The sequence below is a fragment of the Vollenhovia emeryi genome, unplaced genomic scaffold (assembly GCF_000949405.1).
Source record: "Vollenhovia emeryi isolate VEMERY1.0 unplaced genomic scaffold, V.emery_V1.0 DF949961.1, whole genome shotgun sequence".
Taxonomy (NCBI): Eukaryota; Metazoa; Arthropoda; class Insecta; order Hymenoptera; family Formicidae; genus Vollenhovia; species Vollenhovia emeryi.
The window spans coordinates 1-1,267 of record NW_011956405.1 but is presented as its reverse complement, the minus strand read 5'-3'; the positions used below and the strand labels follow the sequence as shown (position 1 = coordinate 1,267).

At 44.6% G+C, this 1,267-nt stretch overlaps 1 protein-coding gene across 1 annotated transcript; it reads right to left on the bottom strand.

Annotated features, from left to right (window-relative positions):
* Window positions 1-7: 7 nt before the first annotated feature.
* LOC105570937 lies at window positions 8-1,135 on the bottom strand. Its single transcript, XM_012028392.1, has one exon. The coding sequence runs from the start codon at window positions 1,133-1,135 to the stop codon at window positions 8-10; it is 1,128 nt and encodes a 375-aa protein (XP_011883782.1).
* Window positions 1,136-1,267: the final 132 nt, after the last annotated feature.

Here is a 1,267-nt window from a genome sequence, read left to right as displayed (position 1 = left end):
TTATACGTTATTTGCCTTGTTCCCCCTTGACGTCCGTCGCGTCCGTTGTCGTGGATGCGACTTGGGTTTTCTCAAGATGTAAAAGCGTATTATGTCGCCCTTGGCAAATGCTACAGTGCGAATAATTGCAAGGTTTACCACGATGTGAACGTAAGCAGTTATAACAAAGCATCGCGTTTTTCACGCATTCGATGCGCTTCGGCACAGATAATTGCTTGAAATTGTTACACTTAAATAACGAATGTTGCTTATTTTTACACGCTGGGCAATTATTCGCGATGTTAACCACAAATGCCTTATTGGATATCCGCGCCTTTTTCCCGGGAGGTGTCGATCTGTCCTCGGCTTGTCTGGTCGTTCCTGCGCGAACACGCTTAGATATACGAACTGCGGTTCTATATAAAAATTCGTATAAATCGTCGATCTTCGGAAATTCGTCCCGATCCAGAGATTCCTCCCATTTCTCCGCTACGCTCCTAGGTAATTTGCTTTCTAGTACGTTTACAAGTATCTCGGACCCCACGTTAACTCCTAACGCGGCTAACGATGCTACATGTTGCTGCGTGTCATCGGCAAGCTTGGACAAGCCGTCGGTTGTCTCCTTTTCTAAAACGGGTGTGTTTAAGAGCAACGAAAGGTGGCGTGAAATTAATATCCGCTTTACTTCGTACGAGCGTTTCAACAGTTCCCATGCCTTTTGATAATTTGAGCCTTCGATCGATAGAATCTTTAATTTATTAGCTGCCTCGCCCGTTAACGCCGATTTTAAGTATTGCAATTTTTGTACTTCGCTCAAGTCTGTTTGTGAATCAATCATAACGAGAAAAGTATTTTTGAAGGACAGCCAATTCTCGTATTGGCCGTCAAATCTCGGGAGAGACGCTTCCGGCAATTTTACTCGCCGTTTTACGATCGCCGTGGTCTCAGAACCGCTGGTTTGCGACGCGCTAATAGTGACACCGGTACTCGCGGTCGAAACGGTGGAGCTTACTATCTCTTCCACTTTACTTGCGAGTGAATAAAATCTTTCCTGTACGTTAGTGAATTCGTCTTTATGAGTGTCGTTCGGATCTAATAGTGCGAGCTCGTCGTTAAATTCTTCGAACGCGTGATACAAGTCGGTTGTGCGGGCCATCCTTAACCTTAACGCGGCCTTATCGTAACTGCCTCTCTCAACCAGATTCGTCAAACCCGTAATTTGAGATTTTAATGACGTTCGCTTTTGAATTAATAACTTAATTCTACCTGCCATATTGTTGTTTGGGAG